Source organism: Gracilinanus agilis, chromosome 3, assembly GCF_016433145.1.
Source record: "Gracilinanus agilis isolate LMUSP501 chromosome 3, AgileGrace, whole genome shotgun sequence".
NCBI classification, from domain to species: Eukaryota; Metazoa; Chordata; class Mammalia; order Didelphimorphia; family Didelphidae; genus Gracilinanus; species Gracilinanus agilis.
The window spans coordinates 526,123,468-526,142,019 of NC_058132.1; the positions used below are offsets into that span (position 1 = coordinate 526,123,468).

The window sequence follows — 18,552 nt, forward strand, 5'->3', positions numbered from 1 at the left end:
GGCATTGAAGGGAAAGTCATGAGACCCATCAGAGGAGAAAAAAAAGAAATGCAAGAATTTACCAAATGCTAGTTTTGATAAACTCATCCTAGAGAGAGAATTTTAGTTCTGAAAGGGAACTTAAAGGTCACTCATAACAACCCTTTTATTTTATAGTGTGTTAACTGAATGCCAGAGGGAATATGTGATTTACCTTATTCACAGGTAATTTGTTTAGTGGAAAGAGCATGAATTTGGAGCCAAACAACCTGGGTTTGAATCCTGGATTTGGTCCTTATTATCAACAGATTTGGAACAAATCACTTAACTCCTAAGAGCCATGATTTCTTCATCTGTAAAATGAAGGTGTTGGATTAGATCACTTCTAAGTTCTCTTCTAAATCTTATTCTTATAGTCCATATATCTAATCAGTGGTAAAACTAAGATAAAAAAAAACAATAAAAAAACATAGTTTTTCTTATTTCCAAGTCCATACTCTTTCCCTCAAAGCTTCAGAGTCTCCCAGAGAAAGAGTCCTCCCCAGGCAGGTAACCTACATTTATGATGGTGGGGATGGGAAGTAGATGGAAGACCAAGTTTCAACAAATTGCTTGAAGCATTTCTTTGTGCCCTGATCCCTAACACAGAATAGGCATGCAATAATAATATATTTATTGAACGAGTGAACAAATCCAGGCCGCCTTTAAATGCATGTAAAGGACTGCCATTCTAGGTCATCAGTAACTGAATAATTGTGGAAGCCACTTGTAGACTGCCATGTGCCACTAGTCTTGAGTTCTTCAGATGAGATATGAAATTAGCCTATTTAGGTATACATACAGGCCAGTGAGGCTCTGTTCATAAATGAGGGTTGCAATGTATTGTATCCCTCTACTTACCTCAAAGAGTAATTCTCTGCACCCCAAGGCATTTAACAGCCAACCAAGAAATGGGTCAGCCACTTGTGATATTTTTAAAAAATCCTTACCTTCTGCCTTAGAATCGATTCTAAGTGTTGGTTCTAAGGCAGAAGAATAGTAAAGACTAGGCAATTGGAATTAATTGGTTTGCCCAGGGTCCCACAGCTAGGAAGTATCCGAGGCCACATTTGAACCCTGGACCTTCTTGGCTCTCTATCCAACTGAGCCACCCAGCTGCCCCTGGGTCAGCTACTTATTAAAGCTTTAGCAAATGATATTGTTGACATTTTTTAAAGCATTCTAAGTTTTACAAGGCACGTTCTACCTATTACCTCATTTCACCCTTAGAGCATCCTTGTTTAGGGCACCATTTTACAGGTGAGGTTAAAAAGTAGTCAGGTGAACTTTCCCATCATCGCATGGTGTCTGAATCAGAATTTAAACCCTGGTCTTCCTGATTCCAAGGCCAAAGCTCTCTTTCCCTATCGGCTCCAAAGGCCAATAGCCTTCCGTGCTCCATGGCCAAGAAAGAGATGCTGGTATTCACGGTGGTAGAGCCTTCTCGTGCTTTTCTTTGAACCTTTAATTTTTTATAGTCAGGTAGGAGAAAGGCATATTTGGTCATGATAGGGCCTTTCCTTAAAAGGATTTCATAAAATAGAACCTCCAAGAAAATATGCCAAACTCTAATATGCACACGAATGCGTCCTTTTTTAGGAACTCTGTTGGTTCCTTCCTGCATGTTTTTTGGTTGCTATGTATATGTGGCTTCTTTGCCCTCATTAGTTAATGGATACTATAATAAAAACCATTAGACATCTGGTTCTCCTTTTATAAGCATTGATCCCAGAGTTCTGTCATGCACAGAGAAGTTTTATGATTTGTATGCCTAAAGGATGTCACAGACGTTGAGACGGTCTGGCCCTGGCAGGGGTTTTTTTTTTTTTAAATAAAGTTGACTTTTCTTTAGAAGAAATTAAAAATTCATTACAGACTTGATTTCCTACCACTTGAAAAAGTGATTATTGACTTCAAATCAGTAGAGACTATTTAAGCCTAAAAACAAATATGTAAAAAGTAATACTTCTTTTAAAAACTTAAAATGAAAGACAAATGCTTGTTGAAATGAGGCAGAAATGGAAACCCAGAACACGAATGTTACTGTTTTAACTAGATATGTCAGTAGCCTATGACTGATTTTAACTGTTGGTTTCTCTTCAGTAATATAATAGAAAGAAAGTTCAAAGTATGGATAAGTAATACTAAATAAAATACTAAAAAATAGTAAAAAAAAGTAATACGAAAACTGTTTAGAATCTGAAGGTTTTAGTGGACTGCAAGCTTAATACAATAAACATTTATTAAGGGTTTACTGTGTGGGGGGTTCTGTGCTAATTATTGTGGACACAAAGAAAGGGAAAAGGCAGTCCCCGCTCCCAAAAAGCTCCTGGTCCAACAGAGGCAACAGAATGGTCCCAACTCTGTACAAGCCAGTTTTGTATGGAATGTGTGTCTGGGTATGGATAGTATAAAACAGGTAACAGAGGGTAGGCACTAGAATTAGGGGAGACGGGAAAAGTCTGTAGAAAATGGGATTTGGAGGAAGGCAGGGAAGCCAGGAGGTAGAATTGAGGAAGAAGAGAATTCCAAGCATAGGAGAGAGCTAGTGAAAATGCCCAAAAAGTGGGTGATGGAGTATCTTGTGTGAGGGGCAGAAAAGAGGCCAATGTCACTGGGTCACCGAGCATGGGAGTGGGAGGTCGGATGTGTCAGCCTCAAAGTTGGGGGGAGAAAGCCAAAAAAGCTAATTTGATTTTGAGTTCTATCAGGAGGGGGGTGTTCAGTTGTTTCAATCATGTCCAATTCTTTGTGACTCCATTTGGGCTTTGGTTGACAAAAATATTGGAGTGGTTTGCCATTTCTTTTTTCGGTTCATTTTACAGATGAAAAAACTGAGGCAAATAGGGTCAAGTGATTTTTGCAGATTCACACAACTGTACTAGTGTTTGAGGCTGGATTTGAACTCTCTCTGCCTTGCCACCTACTAGCTTCCCCAGGAGTAGGGAGGTTATAATCTCACTTTTTCAGTTCTCTCCTGAAATATCATGTTCCGTTCCTGGGCACCAAGGTTTAAGGACATTGAGAAGCTGGGGGATGTCCAGAGGAGAGTTCTAGGATGGGGATGGCCCTTGAGTCCATGACACAGGAAGAACAATCAAAGGAATTGGGCACATTTAGCTTGGGGAAAATAAATTTTGGGGCCTAGGTGAATGGAATATGATAGCTGTGTTCAATGGCTGTCATATGGCAGAGTGAATATACTTGTTCTGAAGTTCCAGTGAGATAATTTGTAAAGCACTTAGCACAATACCTGGCACCTAGTAAGCATTTAATAAATGTTTATTCCCTTCTCTATCCCACTCATTTGGCCTCATAGGACAGAATCTGGATAGATATTGCCAAAAGGCCAATTTCTGTGATTTTATTATTTCTGGAAACTTCTGTCTCTCTCCACCAATTCAGATTTTTCAAGCAATTAATGTATTATTTAAGTCTTTAATGCTAACTTATGTGTATAGTGCTTTAAGACCTGTAAAATATTTTACAAATATCTCATTTTATCCTCACAACATCTGTGGAAGGGGCTATTATTATTCCCATTTTATAAATGAGGAAAGTGAAGTTGATGGGAGACTTTAGTGATTTACCCAGGGCTAGGAAGTATCTGAAACGAAATTTGAACTCAGGACTTCCTTGACTCCAGGTCAAACACTCTGTCTGCTTAACTAACCTCTTAGAGAATTACTTGAGACAGTGAAGAGTTAAATGTCTTGTCTAGAGTCATACCGCTAGTCTGTAAAGAAGGCAAGACTTGAACCCAAATCTTCAAGACTCCAAAGCCTGCCCCTCTGATACTTTTGTTGCTGCTTATTCTGGGGAGTGAGTAACCCCTCCTTCTGCTTACTTATTATTGATGGATCCTTCTTGCTGTTTTCTCCCATTGCTGCCTCATTGTAAAGTTATCTTTAATATCTAATGAGGTTGTGTTTACACTAACTCTCCATATGATTAATACTCCCATTTGATCTTCACAATAAATGAATTTCTTTGAAGGCAATAAAGAAATCTTCCCAGATTTCATTTATTATAGAAAGATTAGAGAAAAAGAAACATCTTCCAAAAACTAAAATGCTTTTATAAATTTTGGAAAAGTAAATGGATAGGTGGACAAAAAATTTACTAAACATTCAACATGTACAAGACATTATCCTAAGTATTGGGGACACTAATACAAGTAAGCAAGGATAAATCCTGCCATCAGAGAGTTTATATTTTAATGGGAGAAAAGAACACAAAGCACAAAGGGAAATTGGCAATGGAAATGGGGTCCCAGGAGCAGAGTACGGGCTGCTGGGAGGGAAGAGGAAAGGGGTTGTGGTTCAGGCAAGTTAGAAGTGGTAGTGGATGCCTAGACCCCCTCAGCAAGAGAGTATTTTAGCAGTCTCTGTGAAAAATATAAATGACAATTTTGTTCCTTTCACTAGATATCCATGGTTGTCACATTAGAGCCAATTCTGAGCTGGGTTTCTTAACTCTTCCTTATATTGTTTGCAAAGCACCTGATGATACTTGAAAAATATCCCCTGAAAGAAAATGGTGGGCTAACTTTTAACCAACAAGGAAACCTTCATGTACTTAGCACTATTGTACAATAAATACTTCTCTATAAATTTGTTGTTGTTATTCAGTCTTTCTGGTTTTGTCTGATTCTTCACGACCCAATTTAGGGTTTTCTTTTCTTTTTTTTAACCCTTAACTTCTGTGTATTGGCTCGTAGGTGGAAGAGTGGTAAGGGTAGGCAATGGGGGTCAAGTGACTTGCCTAGGGTCACACAGCTGGGAAGTGTCTGAGGCCAGATTTGAACCTAGGACCTCCCGTCTCTAGGCCTGACTCTCAATCCACTGAGCTACCCAGCTGCCCCCAATTTAGAGTTTTCTTTCAAAAATACTGGGGTGGTTTGCCCTTTCCTTCTCCAACTCTTTTTGCAGATGAGGAAACTGAGGCATACAAAGTTAAGTGACTTGTATGGGGTCACATGGATAGTAAGTGTTTGAGGTTATATTTGAACTCTCTAGTTTCCTTCTGCTTCCTTATTATCGATGGGACTTCTTGCTATTTTCTCCCATTGCTGTTTCATTGTAAAGTGACTTGCCTAAAGTCACATGGAAGTAAGTGTCTAAGGTTATATTTGAACTTAGAAAGATGAGTCTTCCCAACTTCAGACAAGGCACACTATCTACTGAGCCACCTCCCTGCCCTCTGTATAAATTATTTAACCAACAATTGCTTCTTTCAATTATGTTTTTTTTCTGCAATTAGGATGTATTGATGGAATTGCTGGAACAGTGTGCCGATGGGCTCTGGAAGGCCGAACGCTATGAGCTGATTGCTGACATCTATAAACTCATAATTCCCATTTATGAGAAACGAAGGGATTTTGAGGTATCTTATTTTGGGATTTTCTACTTTTGATGACCTTTGTCAGACAAACTCCGGTTTGTTTTTTTTTTTTTTTTGCTTTTATATAATATGGAAGTTTCCTCAGATATAAAATCACTTTCTGATTTTCCTTTTTTTTTCCCCTAAAAAATACAAAATACAGAAATAAGATTGTTATACTGTCTAAAGTTTTGAATGCATGTGGATCTTAAAAAGATGAAATAAATTAGTTTGCTGATATTAGGGACCATAGAGTCAATTCTCAATTATCCACACCACTAGATATTCATAGTTGTCACATTAGAGCCCATTCTGAGCTGGGTTACTTAACTCTTCCTTATATTGTTTGCAAAGCACCTGATGGTACTTGAAAAATATCCCCTGAAAGAAGATGGAGGGCTAACTTTTAACCAATGAGGAGGAGATCAGCAATAGAGGAAAATCCAAAATGGCACCTAACTTAAATATCAATTTATTTTACTTTAAAAGGTCATTTCTTTACTATATTTGAATATGGATATTTTGGATTTTTGAGAATTCATAACAAAATAACATAACCACACTGTGAAGATCTGTAGGGTTCTGAAAGAGTCAGAGCAGGGCTAGCACATGGGACAAAAAAAGGGAGTCCAAACAGACTTTTCAGTGGAGAGTTAAGTAATTGCTGCCTCTATCTCCTTGTCCTCTGCCATTTGCAAAAGTTAACCCCTCTGCCTCACCCTGGCAATAGTCAGCATGTAAATAAGCACCCATTAAATTTGTTAGGAAACTGGAATTTAGTGACCATTCAGAGACTGACATCCTTATGTCAGCGGAGCCCCCAGAACTCTGAGCCTCTGGATGTAGGTCATCTACTTGGCACTGAAATTATCGAGAGGTTGCCAAATATCTGACCAAGAAATGGACCCAGCTTTCCCATCCAGCCTTTGTTCACAATTCCCCTGGCTCCTACTCCATGCTGAAAATGACTTTATTTCAAACACGAACATAACTGAAATAGGGCTTTATGTCTTCTATCTTCTGCTGAGGGAGATAATTAAAGTGTGTCACCTTCAAAGGTTTTCTGCAGGCTACTCTAAGTAGGAGAGAGTTCTAGGTCAACAAGTCAAGAAAAGCTCCTGGGTATTGGCAGCACAGAACTATTTCATTTGTTTTACTTCACTATTTTTAGAAATTGGAAACAATATTTTCTTTTATGTAATTTGAATATTCAACCACTTAGTAATCCAGAAGTGACTATCTATGTCTTAGGCAAGTTAATCCTTTGTATAGGAATTAAAAATCAATATATAGAACATCCTTTACCAAAGAAGTTGTTGATAAAACTAATATATTATCTCTTTTCATTTAAGGGTCATTTTTTTTTCAGTTAGAGGAAAAATAGAGGTCTGGTCATTTCTTTTGTAATCTGCCACAAATCTCAGAAGAAGAAGAGATTGGTTTTCTGTTTGAAAGATTTTCAGATTGTCATTGTTTTAGCTTAATTTGGTTTTCTTTCATGGAATTCTGTTTTTTAAAATAGCTTTACTGGGAGGATGTCTTAGTTCACTTTTTAAAAAAATGTTTAAAATGAGTCATTTTATTCTATAATCATCTTGTCTCCTTGGTTTATTTGTTGTTTTTTTTTAAAGAATTTGAAAAAAAAATTTTAGAGAAGAGGCCTAAAAGGATAGGATTTTCTCCTTCTATTTAACATTGAGTGTAAAGCTGAATTTGTTGTTTACAAGTGTAAAGCAAGCTGTTCCCCTCTCTTCCATATTTCTAGAGACTAGCTCATCTATATGACACTCTCCATCGAGCATATAGCAAAGTCACAGAAGTTATGCATTCGGGCAGGAGACTTCTAGGGACTTATTTCAGAGTTGCATTCTTTGGACAGGTGAGCAGAACCTTTCCTTTCTCCACATGATGTCAAGTACTGTAAAAAATGTTAACACAATTACATTTTATATCTTATTCTGTTTCATGCATTTATAAATTCTAAATATGATACAATCTTCTTTGAGCTAATAAATTTATCATGTTTGGCATAATTCTGATTTTCCTCAGTAAACTTTCTGCTTTTTTTTCTTCCTGTCTTTTCTTTTATTACTTTCTTAAGGCAGCGGTAAGTTCTTCCTACGTAAGACATTCCTAAGAATGTTTATTGAGCGGCATCTTTGGTGCTTCTGTGTGGTTTGCCAGTTTCCTTTTCAAACCTGTATGTATATCTCTAGTCACCATAGCTCCAAACAATAACATTTGATTCCATTTACAGAAATAAATCACCCGTCTCCTATACATCTGTACTGCATGTTTTAAACCCAAAATTAAGAATTTCTGGCTGCCTTTGTGTCCATGGCATCTTCATCTTTTCGTAAAATAATATCTCCACAGTAGATTGACCATTATAATATTTCAGAGAGCCCACGAGGAAGGGTTCTTTCCCATTTAACTCGAGATTTAACCTACAAGTGTCTAACATTATTACATTGTATAAACTGTCATCCGTGTATTTAGGAAGTGTGCATTCTTTTGAGCAGTATATAACATTTATTCTGTTGTCTTTCGCAACTTTATAGCAATACCAGTTTACAGACACTGAGACAGATGTGGAGGTAATTACAGTAAATGCTTATAAAGCAAGTGATGTAGTCAAATGATTACATCTCAATTCCTACTTTGATGTGGATATTTTTGTTCAGTCTAGCTTGCCTTAGTTTTTTGGTTTTGTTTTGTTTTTAATGTGTCTTGTGCTCTTTCTGTTGTTTTGTCTGTTTTATCTTAGAGTAGGGATTTTTTTAAAACATTATTTCAAATATTAACTGATATTTGGCTTTTTAAGTTTTCATCCTGTTTCACTTCTCATGCCATATTGTTGAATTCAACTGAGATTGAACCTAAAACAGCTGTTAACTGGAGATAATTGTGGCCATATCTTGCTATTGCACCAAAAGGTTTAAGTAGTTTTAAAATTAATTATACAAAATAGAATTGGCATAATGTTTCCTTTAGAGCTTATTTACCCTTCTCCAGACCTAGGGTTTTATTTTTATTATGCTATAAAATCTAGTACAAATAGCATAGATTGGGACATTTTTGCAAGTCATATGGGAAACTGCCTTTAGCAGACAATGGCCCCATTTTTGGATCGAGGCCAGTCTTGGGAATGTGAAACAGGAATGAACCTAGTTGCTTCAGTTGAATGAGAAACAGTCTTGATTCCCAGACCTTTAATTACACTCAAGCACGTGATGACAGCATCCTCAACTATGTTTGCAATTTTGTTTCTTTCTTCATCTTTGCACCTCCACCCTGACTTTTCTATTATTCTCATTTTTTTCTTCCCTTCAGGGAGTATATTTGTATAAGGGTTTTTTTTTGTTTTGTTTTGAATTTTCGTTTTGAATCCTAACAACAGATGTTAAAAGTGTTGTTTGTAAAACATTTTAAAAAAAAACAAACCACTGTCTGGGTTATTATAGACCAGAGTTATTGGTGTGCTGCAATAGTCCTAATGTTACTTTTTCCCCTCAGGGATTCTTTGAAGATGAAGATGGAAAGGAGTACATTTACAAAGAACCTAAACTAACACCTTTGTCAGAAATCTCTCAGAGACTGCTAAAACTTTACTCAGATAAATTTGGTTCCGAAAATGTCAAAATGATCCAAGATTCTGGCAAGGTAAGAACATACGTGAATGATTTTGAGAGCAGTGTTGATTTTGTATCATTTTTTTCTTAAAATTAATTCTTATCCTGTAAGACTTTGATGTCTTTAACCCACAGTTTAGAAAATGCCTCATTTCTGTCCATATTCTTAGTTTCTATTTCTAGACACTAGCTTCTATTATTCTCTTCTCGAGAAGCCTGTTTACCCTGCACATTCAACCCAGACAATCACATCTCCAATTAGATGCCCATGTAGTGCCTTAAACTCACTGGGGAAAAGATGAAACTCTTCCTATTCTCTTTATACTAAGGTCTTGCTATTGAATTTGACAAATATTTATTAAATACTTTCTATGTACTAGGCATGTCCACCACCATCCATGGCAGCCATCTCCTTTGTTGCATAGTTTGCTTAGATTCATGCTTGACGTCTTCTCAATCTTTCAAAATCCCTCCTTTCCAGCAAGTCCATTGCCAGCAACTTAAAGATAATGCCATGATATTGGGAATCACAATCCCAATATCAAAACTATTATATTGCTTTAGTTAATTATCTGCCTAGCCATTATAACCTTATTTCAAGGGTTCCCAACATTTTTCCTCTTACTCTTTCAATTGATAAAGGGATAGGGCAAACATATCTGTTCTCCAATCTTTCCAGTATCACAGCTCACCTAAACAGGTCACTTAGTGGGTGGATTTAATATATAAACATGAATTGGGAAAGAAATAGGGAGATTGATGTGGCAAAAGTTGGCAGAGGAATTCTTCTTTTCCAATCTTGAGTAAATAAATTTCATAATAAATAAAATCATTTATAATTTCCCTTTTTGTTTTATTAATTATTAATTTATATAATTTTATTTATAGATTTATATGATTTATTTAAAATTAAAAATAACAATAAAGCTGCATTTATTTATTTATTGTGTCAAGAATTCTGTAGCACACCCAGTAAAAACTTGTGGCACATCCCTTAGGATCCTCTGTGCCAGTTATTCTCATGAGAGCAGAAGAGATCCCCAAGTTATGAAACAGGGCATGGATGGTGATGTAGCAGAGGAGACTGAGAAAGAATGTTTAGCCACGTAGGAAAGGAACTAAGATAGAACAGTATCACAAAAGAATCAGAGATGAAAGAATTATTTCTTGCTGTTGCAGAAAGTCCAGGAAAGAAGAGGATTTTAAAAGACATTTGATCTAGCACTTAAGAGGTTACTAACAACTTGGTACAGTACAATTTCCAGATCGTGCAGTTGAGTTGGAAGCCAGATTGCAAGGGGTTGAGGAGGATGTAAGGGCAGCTTTTTCTGTAAGTTTAGCGGTGAGAAGGAAGAGAGATACAGGTTAATTGCTTGAGAGGCTAAAAGGATCCAATGAAGGTTTTTTAGAAATGGAGGAGCCTGGGGCATGCTTATAAAGTATAAGAAGCACAAGTAAGACAGAAACTGAAGCAAAGGAGTAGAGAATGGTCAATGATGTCAAGAAGTTTGGAGGCATTAAATATGGTGTTCTTGGTAGACAGTTCTTATTTTCTTAGTATGGTATGAGGAATAGTCATCTGCTATAAAGGAAAAATGTGTGGGCATATTAAATACTAATTGAATTTTCAAAAAGTCATAAATATGCCATGTGGTAAGGATTTTGGATTTTGTAATTAATTTCTTGGATTATATTAATTCCCTGGATTTCTAGAATATCTTTCCTACTTAATAGTTAAGGTATATTCATCTCAAAAAAAATTTTTTTTGACTCCACTTTGTATCTGTGTATAGGGGAAATGTTTATTAGGAGTTGTTTGAGCCTGTGTCTTTCTCATTCACTTTCTGTTTACCAACATTTTCTGCCTGTCCTTCCAACCCCCACCCCCTTCACAACTTCCCCCACTCCCTCTCAACAAGACATATTCTCTTTTCTCTTGGACTAGTAGGTAAAAAGTGCCCTAAATACAATAAAATTTTATCAAAATTGATTCAGACATACTTAATGAGTTGTCCTTTGTTTCCTGTTAAAATTACCTAGCTTTAATTTCTTATCAGCTTTTAAAATATATCTTTCATAGAGATATTCAAGTTTCTGAAGGTAATTACTAAATTACATGATAATGAGAAACAGAACTGTTGCTACTCAGCATTTCCTCTTTTTAATAAGTGAGTGGTTATGGTAGGGAAGCTATGAGTTTTATGCTTAGACTTAAAGCAATGTTACTAAGCTAAATATTTACTTTTTCCAGAGCAAATCTATAAAAGGTCATTTCAGGGGAAGAGAAAAGTAATTATTCTCCTTTCAATATTTTCTACCTTCCTTTTTTCTTTCTTTTTTTTTTTTCATGTAAAGGTCAACCCTAAAGATTTGGATTCAAAGTATGCCTATATCCAAGTGACACATGTGACTCCATTTTTTGATGAAAAGGAATTGCAAGAAAGGAAGACTGACTTTGAAAGAACTCATAATATCCGCCGATTTATGTTTGAAATGCCCTTCACTCAGAGTGGTAAGCGCCAGGGTGGTGTTGAAGAACAATGCAAACGACGTACAATATTAACAGGTATGGATTTTCCAGTATTACTTGGGAAACATTTAATTTAGGTAGAAATGAGATAAAGATGATATTGTCTATATTTTCATGGTTTTTCACTGGAACCAGATATTGACGACCTCACATTTAGAAAAGAGGCTCTCTGAAATTAGAATTTGAGGGAATCCTTGAATTACTTAGGATTATTGATTCAGAGTTGAGAAGAGTATTTAAAGGTTATCAATTGTTCTCCAATTTATAGATGAAGAATCTGAGGACTCAGAGGGATTTAAGTGAGTCCTTAGTTAGAAGTCAGAAACACAGTAAGTATCAGAGCCAGAGTTTGAACACAGACCTCAGATTCCACAGCCAGCACTTTCCACAATGCCACACTGCCCAACAAGTACAGGAATCCCCTTGGCTTTACTGAGAGCATATATATATATACCACTGAATTTGTCAAATGTATCCAAAAATAATTTACCTCCATCTGGAACTTGTAGAGTAGCTAAGATCCAAGAATGGAATTCAAAGGCCCCTCATGGGCAACATCCATCTGAATTCAGTAAACACTATCTTAACAAAGATACACCAACCAAAAGTGGCCCATTCATAGGAATTTGTTTCTGGAAATAGCAGGATTTATGATAGCAAGTTTTGGAGAACCAGGAGGTCCTGGGCTCAGATCTGGCCTTGACATTTCCTGGATGTGTGACCATAAGCAAGTTACTTAATCTCCATTTCTTACTGCTCTTCTGCATTGAAACTGATACACAGCATTGATTCTAAGGCAGAAAACAAGGGTTTAAAATAAATAAAGTAGCATGAGAACAGAATGAAGTCTATATCTTTGAGTTATACCGAGGAGCCATAATGCTTTTATTTACTTACAGAAAGATGATTTTCCCATCTGTGCCATAGTCTATACACTATTATTTATAAATATAATAATAGAATAACAGCTTATCCCAGGATAATTTCTGTCTGAATTCTATGGAGTAAATTGAGAAGGGTGATTTTTCAGCAACAAAAATATTCATATTTGTTTGACATTTCAAGATTCATAAAGTACTTTCCTCCTAGCAATCTTGTAAGAGTTTATCATCATCATCATCATCATTATTATTATTCCATTTAAAGAGGGAGAACCTGAGGATCAGAAAGGTTAAGTTGACCAGAAACATACAACTAATAAATGTGAAAACTAAAATTTGAGCCTGTATCTCCTGATTCTGAAGCCAGTGTTAATTCTATACCACATTGACTGCTAAATTCACTTAGTGTAAGAGATAGCTTAGGAACTGGGCTGTTCATTCCATCTTAGGACAACTCTTAATTATTAGGAAATGTCCTTCTTTTTGAGTTTCTTAGAATTATTCAAAGTGGTCAGAATTCTACCTCTGTGAGTCAGTCTCAAAAATTTTCTAACTTTTATCTCTAATACTAAAAAAAATAATAATAAATATTTACTGTATACAAGACACTATACTAGGCACAATTTCTTTGTTGTTGTTCAGTTGTTTCAGTTGTGTCCTACTCTTCATGACCACAGTTGGGGTTTCTTGGTAAAAAATACTAGAGTGCTTTGCCATTTCCTTTTTTGAGTTCATTTTATAGATAAGAAAACTGAGGCAAAGTTAAAAAACTTGACCAGTGTCACACACAAATAAGTGTCTGAGGCTGGATTTGAAAGGAGGTCTTCCTAACTCTAGACCAGGGGTCGGCAACCTTTTTGGCCGTGAGAGCCATAAACACCGCATTTTTTAAAATGTAATTTCGTGAGAGCTGTACAGTGCTCACAGTGCGCGCTCCTGTAACAGCGCCTGAAAAAAAAATTGACTTTATGGCTTCTGCAGAAAGAGCCATACGTTGCTGACCCTTGCCCTAGACCCATTGCTCTATCCATTGTGCCACCTAACTATCCTGGCATAATTTCACATACATTCAAATCTTTTGACTAAGTGTAAAATAAATTTGTTAAGCATTGAACAATAGAATTATTAAGATGCTTTGAAGAAAGAAGCTGTTTTGTGTAAGATCAAAACTAAAATGTTATATCACTGTGCTTTCTAATAGACTAGATAGTGGAGTAAGTCCCATAGTTTAATTTAGATTTGTTCAGGTTTTATTTGCTTTAGAAAAGGAAATTCATTTTCTTTAGAATAAATGAATAGATTTTTCACCAAAGTAAAACTTAGCTTGGCACTACCAGAAAATCCTTATTCTGTCTTCACATTTAACACCTTAATTTCAATTTTATAAAGGCCTTTCAATTTTCTGTCCTAAATCCTATCCCAGGCTATTGACTCTAGAACAGCTTTCATTGATCATTTCTGGGCCACCAAAGGATTTGTTGAGAAGAATATCAAGTGAGAGAGACTTCCCTCTCATCTGATTTGCTTTTATACTAAACAGTTTATATACTAAATAACCTTTATATAAACTGGACAAAATGACAATAAGAAAGTACATGAATTCCTTAGTTGCAGTTGACTGAATTAATTTCATTTGCCTCGTAAAGTTCCCCTCTCCCCAGGAATAAAGACTTTATGGAATTAACAGGCTTATTAAGGGCTCATGAGCCAACCTCTATTGACAGAGTTCTGCAAGTTGTAGTGGGAGAAAGGTGGCAAAGAGTCCTAAGAGACAGAGAGATAGAGGGTCTCAGAGCTGACGACAAGATATACTGATGGCCTTTTACTCTCCATTGAAAGATGCTTACATGATGAAAATCATTCATCTTAAACTCCATTCATCAGGGCAGTTTTGTAAATGCTTTCAATCCCTGATGAGTAATTATAGCCACAGCGATATGTAGGTTTGTAGAATGTTTGTCTCCTAGGAATTTGGCATAAAATGATTTTTATTTTTGGTTTTTAATCCAATGAAGCTTCAGCAGCTAGTGATGAGGAAAAGCAATGAATTGATGAATCCATGGATCAAAAAGTCCTTAAGAGTCTTCCATGTGCCAGGGACTGTGCCAAGTTTTGGTGATTCAAATAACACATTCAAATGACACAAATAAAATAGGCTGCCCTTGAGCTTACATTCTAATAGAAAAAAAAATGGGACATATGGGGAGGTAGTAATCAGGGAAGATATTTTTTTACCTGGGAAATCACATGAATGATGGATAAAATCATCACATAATAGATTACAGATTACATAATAGATTATATGTATATAACATATATATAATTTACTCTCCCCATTCAAGACAGCTTAGCCCCAAGGCAAAGTTCCAGAGTTGAAAGCATTAATTCACCCACAATAGCGATCTCTAGAATTCTGGTGCAGAAGTTCTATATAGGGAAAGAAGGCAACCACAGGATGACAGATGGCAAAATGTCTCAAGTCTACATCTGGTCAAGCAGGGAGACATAGTCTCTCAAGGTCAAGTTTTGAGGATGCTATTCCAAGTGGGGAAGTTACATTCTAGCTCAAAAAAGAAAGCTGTTAATATCAGGATGGTATCTCAGAGAATAGGGTAGAATCTGAAATGTAACCAGACTCATCCAATTGTACTCACTCTGTTCAATGTTTGGAGGTAGAACATTGAATTTAAAGTCAGGAGACCTGGATTCAGATTTTGCCATGGAATCTTACTAGTGGTATGATCAGGAACAGGTTAGTAATTTTTGAGCCTCAGTTTCCTCATTTATAAAAATGGGAATGATAATATTTACACTACTTACCTCATAGGACTTTTGGGAGGAAAGCACTTTGTACCTAAAAGTGCTGTAGAAATTAGTGTTATTGTTACTAACATTCATTCATTTTAAAAAATTTATTCAGCACCTGCACTGGGAAAGACACCAGGTTTAGGTGAGACACACTTGCCCTCCTGAAGTTTTAAGGTACAAGTAGCCTAAATGCTTCATTGTGGAAAACAAATGAGATGAGGCATGCATGGTGCTTTGGAAATTTTGCAAAGGGATAGCTAGCTAACCGTCAGCTGTCCCTTATCATTATTAATTTAACTAGAATAATATCTAATACCATAGCTCTGAGAAACACCATTTGGATTTTAAACATCTCTCTGACATAATCTTTAATGAGGATTTAGGAAGAAGAGCGCTGGGCTTATTATAAAATAACCCATCTTCTCAGACTTGGTATTTGTACCTGATTTTTAATAACTGTAGCAGAATCACCTGTTTCAAGAAATGTCCCATCTCTTCTTGGATAAAAATGACCAAAAGTTTGAATTAATGAGAAATTTCTTTTCCTTTAAAAAATCATTTCCATAATTAGAGTATCTAATTCTACATGTAATAGGCTCATCCTTTCTTCTAGGTTGCTAAGGCAACCACAGAGATGCCTGCCTTGCCAGGAAATCTTTGTTAGACAGAATTACTACATTGGGAAAGGTCTTGGGGGAGGGGAGGTCTCCATGGAAATTATCAACTAACAGCATTTTTCAGCTCCAGCTGCAACTACTCTAGCTGCTCAAGCATTTTTATTTCTCATTCTACAAGAAAAGAGTTCACTGAAGAGTCAAAGTCAGAATTTTTCGATTATTCCATTAAAATGCATCATTCATGAATTTTGGCATAGGAAACTTTATCTGACAGGCGATAGCCTGTTCTACTGTACCACTGCCATCCATGAGTTGGATAAGAAGTAGTGGCTGCCCATATCTGTCAGCCTGAGCTAATAGAACACCAAAAAGAGGAATTATTGCCTTCAATTCAGAGAGTCAAAGTATTTTAGAGGAAAAAAATAAATGTGTTGGGTCATATGGCAGCTCTACCAAGAGAAATCAGGTGACAGTTCCCAATATAGTGCTGTCTGACTTGTGTTTTAGCCTTCAATTTTGGAAGAAGGAAGAGAATATTTCACTGTGCTCAGTGTTATTTAACCCTGCCCCATTTTACTATAGAATGCCTGTGCTATATGCTTGCCATAAACTAAAATCCTCAATCTCCCCCACTCTATGTTCTAATTCTATTTTCTGTCAACCATACACAGTATTCCATCTCCAACTTCCATACCCCAACCCAAATTATTTTATGTTTATTTTGTGCCATTTCCCATCTTTTTCTCATCTAGCACATAAGATATTTAATAAATATTTGATCAATTGAATTGTTATATAAACTTAGTTATGTGTAATTGAATTGTTATGTAGAAGGCTGTGTGGTCTTTGTCTAAATATTTCCATAATATTCCAGAGGGAATCTACCTTACACACCAAGAATTCTGGTAACGATAATAATAATAATAATAAGCATTTATGTAGTGCTTTAAGGGTTTGCGAAGTTCTTGACAATCTCATTTGATCCTCACAATGCTGCCTTGTGAGGTGGGATCTATAACTTACCATTTTACATATGAGGAAACTGAGACTGAGAAAGTTTAAAGTGGCTTGCCTGGGGGCACACGGCTAATAAGCCAGCTGAGATTAGTGTCATAGCTAGAAAAGGTGTGAGGCACAATTTGAATTCAGGTTTTCCTGACTCCAAAACTAGTATATTCTTTCCTATCATACTACTTACTTTCTTCCAGTTACCAGATACCCATAAAGCCATTTTTTGACAGCTTCATTAGTCATTGTCAAAGACATTGACTCATTTCTCTGAGAGAAACTTAGTTGACATAAAATAATCACAAATGGGGTAGCTCTTCAGCCAGAGCATATTTGGTTTACTTGTCAAGTACAGACACTTCCCAAGAGGGAAGATTAGACAAAATCATTTGACAAAACAGAAATGCTTGATGGAAGGAAAGATGTTCTGTTCTATAGAAAGTATGGAATAAGACCCAACAAAATGAAATCTGCTAAGAGATGAGACTGAAAACAGAATAAAATGGAACCAGTGTTTCTACTGGGATCTCTTCTCATTGATGATAAAGGAGTCACTACATTTGGAAATCAGTTTAGGAAAAGCAGCTGATTTCTGTCCTAGGATACAATTTTAAAGGGCACTCATAGATTTTCAAGGTATTTAAAAAAAGATTCCAAAAAAATTGTGAATGACAATAACAAAAAAAAAGATGAGCAAGAAGGATCAGTATTTAATGAGCCATGTTTTCTTCATGCCTAAAATGTTCTTGAGAATGATCTGTGCATAAATTGAAGGTAATTTCAAATAAATACATGAAAAGAAAACAGGCCAAGTATAAGGCTGCTTTGCTCATGAGTTAGGTAACTCAGATAGTATTATCCCCATTTTACTGATGACGAAACAGAAGCCACAAAACATTGTGACTGCCTAATTACAGGAATTGAGTGGTAGAGTTGGTTAGGGTGAAGAAAAAGAATTAGAGCCCAGTTCTTTTAATGCCTGCCACAACTATTTCCATGACACCATACTGCCTCTTCGTGTATAGAAGAATAAATTTAAAAAGATAAAACATTTATTGAATGCTTACTTTGTCCCAGGCACAAAATTAAGCTACATATACCTCATGTCCCCAAAATCTTGCGGCTGTTGAAATAGCTTACCTGAATTATGAAGCTAGTGCCTATGTTTTTGTAAGGTTGGGAAAACAGCTTGGTAACTGTGTGTGACATCTTTCCATTCCATCAGCAATCCACTGTTTCCCTTACGTGAAGAAGCGCATCCCTGTGATGTACCAGCACCACACGGACCTGAATCCCATTGAGGTGGCCATTGATGAAATGAGTAAGAAGGTGGCCGAGCTCAGACAGCTGTGTGCCTCGGCTGAAGTGGATATGATCAAGCTTCAGTTAAAGCTCCAGGGCAGTGTCAGCGTTCAGGTGAGATTGCATTGCTGCTTGCCTCATTTTAAATGTCTATACTTGAAAGGGAAGAAAAAGTGCTTTCTTTTACTCTTTATAAGTTTAAAAAAAAATCTATGTACCTATTCAAATACACACTCATATACAGATATGCACACACACGGTGGGGAAAGAGGAGAGCATGGAACCTTGGGTTTAACTGGGAAAGGTAGATTAGCATCCAGTTTTGGAGACTTCTCTATTTAAACCCTGTCCTAAGAAAACAATGTATGTATAAA

At 36.3% G+C, this 18,552-nt stretch overlaps 1 protein-coding gene across 1 annotated transcript in view; it reads left to right on the top strand.

Moving 5' to 3' along the window:
- Nucleotides 1-18,552, top strand: part of DOCK9 (dedicator of cytokinesis 9) — a 356,201-nt gene that overhangs the window by 328,743 nt on the left and 8,906 nt on the right. The window contains exons 29-35 of the mRNA XM_044669345.1: nucleotides 5,281-5,403; nucleotides 7,166-7,279; nucleotides 7,502-7,507; nucleotides 7,962-7,997; nucleotides 8,917-9,063; nucleotides 11,388-11,598; nucleotides 18,102-18,292. Of these exons, the coding sequence (XP_044525280.1) occupies nucleotides 5,281-5,403; nucleotides 7,166-7,279; nucleotides 7,502-7,507; nucleotides 7,962-7,997; nucleotides 8,917-9,063; nucleotides 11,388-11,598; nucleotides 18,102-18,292 (828 nt within the window). The remainder of the gene's footprint in view (nucleotides 1-5,280; nucleotides 5,404-7,165; nucleotides 7,280-7,501; nucleotides 7,508-7,961; nucleotides 7,998-8,916; nucleotides 9,064-11,387; nucleotides 11,599-18,101; nucleotides 18,293-18,552) is intronic.